General features: G+C 46.0%; 1 protein-coding gene across 1 annotated transcript; it reads left to right on the top strand.

Moving 5' to 3' along the window:
- The first annotated feature begins 296 nt into the window (after nt 1-296).
- On the top strand, nt 297-1,365 carry LOC101045652 (porimin-like). The gene is given in 3 exon segments (XM_010351650.3): nt 297-386; nt 388-525; nt 854-1,365. Coding segments are annotated over 3 exon segments (636 nt in total). The 3' UTR covers nt 1,262-1,365.
- Nucleotides 1,366-1,917: the final 552 nt, after the last annotated feature.

Raw genomic sequence — 1,917 nt, 5'->3', positions numbered from 1 at the left:
TGGGGTTCCCAGGCGTGCGCCTGCGAGGGAGGCCGGGCGCCCGTCGCCAAGCCCACAACCCCGAGCCCGCCCCCGCGCCACCGCCACCCCGCCGGGCCTTGCAGCTCTGGCTGCGCACTCGACGCCCCCTCCAGGCCCAGCTCCTGCGCCCTATTTGGTCATTCGGGGGACAAGCGGCTGGAGGGGAGACGTGCGCCGCCTGAGGGGGCGTGGAGCCGGCTCTGCAGAGGAGCCGCTGTCGCTGCTGCCTTCTCGGCTGGGAACCCACGAGGCCGCGGCATCCTGCCCTTGGAACAATGGGACTCGGCGCGCGAGGTACGTGGGCCGCGCTGCTCCTGGGGACGCTGCAGGTGCTGGCGCTGCTGGGGACCGCCCTGGATGGAGTACAGCGCAACCTCGGCCGCATCTGCAAACATAGAGAATTCTGTGCCTCCACACAACTCTAGTGCTAACTCAACAGAGACTCTCCAACACGTGCCTTCTGACCATGCAAATGAAACTTCCAACAGCACTATGAAACTACCAGCCTCAGATTCTCCTTTTAAACAAAAATGCACAGGATCGTAGAGCCGTATCTCAAGGTTTTCTGTACATAGAATGTACAGTGCTGGTTACTTTGTTTTCCAATGACCCAGGAACTTTCCCTAACCAGAAAATGTCTGTGAAGCTAGCGAGAAGTTACAAGATAAACACATTGTGAAGTATGAGAAATGCTGTTATACAGAAGTAGTACATTGCAAAATATTATTGACTTTGGAAAAAAATGATTAAATACAATGCATTATTTTTCCCTGCAATAAAGTTATTAAGAAACTTTAAAAAAAAAAAGAAAGAAAGAAAGAAAGAAAGAAAGAAACTACCAACTCCAGCTGCCTCAGTCCCCAGCAATAAGACAGTCACCACCATGAAACCCACAGCAGCAGCTAATACGACAACACCAAGGATGGTCTCAACAAATACGACTGCCACCTTCAAGTCTACACCCAAAACAAGTGTTTCACAGAACACATCTCTTATAGCAACATCCACCATGACCATAGCCCACAATAGTTCAGTGACATCTGTTTCTTCATCAGTAACAATTACAGCAACTATGCATTCTGAAGCAAAGAAAGGATCCAGATTTGATACTGGGAGCTTTGTTGGTGGTATTGTATTAATGCTGGGAGTTTTATCTATTCTTTACATTGGATGCAAAATGTACTACTCAAGAAGAGGCATTCGGTATAGAACCATAGATGAACATGACACCATCATTTAAGGAAATCATGGACCAAGGAAGGAAGACAGATTGATGCAGCCCTATCAATTAATTTTGGTTTATTAATAGTTTAAAACAATATTCTCTTCTTAAAAGTAGCATAAACAGGCATGCATAAGATGTACAGTGTATTATGTAAATATGTAAAGATTCTTCAAAGTAACACGGGTTTGGGTTTAGTAATAAACCTCCAGAGCTTAAAAAAAAGAATCTGGCACCTCCTCTCTCTCTCTCTCTCTCTCTCTCTCTCTCTCTCTCTCTTTCATTTCCTCTCTTGCCCTGTGATCTCTGCACATGCTGGATCCCTTTAGCCTTCCACCATAAGTGGAAGTAATCTGGGCCCTTCTTCAGAAACAGAAGCTGGCATCATGCTTCTTGTACAGTCTGCACAACAGTGAGCTAAATAAACTTCTTTTTTTTATAAATTACTCAGCCTCAGGTATTCCTTTATAGCAACACTAAATGGACTCAGAAACAGCTCACACTTGCTGTCTTGTGATGTGATAACCAGGCATTCAATCTCTACAGATATCCAGTAGCATGCCAGGAGCTGCAAAAGAAATGGCAGTCTGCAAAAGCCAGATAACTCTTTATCATCTTTGAAGGAGATTCTTATTTCCTACAGTTCCTTCATCATGGAGAGCTCTATCATGATT

The sequence above is a fragment of the Saimiri boliviensis genome, chromosome 2 (assembly GCF_048565385.1).
Source record: "Saimiri boliviensis isolate mSaiBol1 chromosome 2, mSaiBol1.pri, whole genome shotgun sequence".
NCBI classification, from domain to species: Eukaryota; Metazoa; Chordata; class Mammalia; order Primates; family Cebidae; genus Saimiri; species Saimiri boliviensis.
Note: the sequence above shows the minus strand (reverse complement) of the source record. Positions and strands in the feature narration are given on the sequence as shown.